Genomic DNA, 949 nt, shown 5'->3' on the forward strand with positions numbered 1-949 from the left:
CGCAGCCGGGCCGCCTCGTCCTTGGCAAAGGTGCCCAGGTCCTGCGTGTAGCGCCCGTACATCTGGGGGAGAAAGAGCAGGTGAGGGCATCGTGGGGGCTGGCATCCCAGCTCCCATGCCCAAGGGGGGAAACTGAGTCAGGGGAGCGTCGGGCACGCTGGCATGGCCTCACAGCACCAGGGGGGTGCCAGGCCAGGCAAGGGGCAGCGGTGCCTCTGGGGTCCCTGGCTGCCTGCTGGGGTGTGGGAAGGGGCTGGGCAGATAAGGCGCACAGGGATCGATGGTGATTGTTTCACCCATGCGCCCAGCGCAGGCAGCCGGCACTGCCGGTACCAGTCCCCAGCCCTGCCCAGGTGCCCTGGGCAGAGGGTGGGGAAGGGCCTCCAGCTATGGGACCCTGGCTGGGAGATGATACCCTCTCCAAGGGCCAGTATTGGGGTTGTGCTAGTGCTCTGCAGGTCCCTCCCCTTTGCACCACTAAAAGAAGGGCTGGGTTCCCCCCCAGGAGGCAAGCTTGGCAGGCCCCATGTGACACGAGCTGGCCGGTCTCAGCTGGTGGCAGGAAGGCAGGAGGGCAGTGGGGGGGCAGGGCATAGCCCCAGTCCCAGGGGAGATGGGGGTACAGCATCAGGCACAGGGCAGTCCCTGGGCCATGAGGAATGGGTTTGGGGATGCAAGGTGGCTCTGTGCACACATGGGGGGCACACCCTCCTTCTCGGGTGCCTCCTGCCTGGCCACGGCACGTGGCCTGGCCCTGGTAAGGGGGGTGGCCCTGGCAATGCCTCCCATGCTGGCCAGGAGCTCTTTGTGCCTGTCCTCCCTGCCATGCCGGGGGCATTTGTCCTGTTCTGGCAGGCACTGCCAAAGACTCGGTTGCTTGGTTTCCGCCTCGTTCCCCCTGGCATGACCTGAATGCCAAGCGCCAGAGGTTGGCCCGGCACAAAGGGAG

General features: G+C 66.3%; 1 protein-coding gene across 1 annotated transcript in view; it reads right to left on the bottom strand.

The window, feature by feature from the left end:
* CLCN2 (chloride voltage-gated channel 2) overlaps window positions 1-949 on the bottom strand; it is a 13487-nt gene that overhangs the window by 7536 nt on the left and 5002 nt on the right. The window contains exon 2 of the mRNA XM_035890028.1: window positions 1-62. This exon is cut by the window's left edge and continues 5 nt beyond it. Coding sequence (XP_035745921.1) covers window positions 1-62 — 62 coding nt within the window. The remainder of the gene's footprint in view (window positions 63-949) is intronic.

This window comes from Egretta garzetta, unplaced genomic scaffold (assembly GCF_000687185.1).
Source record: "Egretta garzetta isolate BGI_Z169 unplaced genomic scaffold, ASM68718v1 scaffold172, whole genome shotgun sequence".
Lineage (NCBI taxonomy): Eukaryota > Metazoa > Chordata > Aves > Pelecaniformes > Ardeidae > Egretta > Egretta garzetta.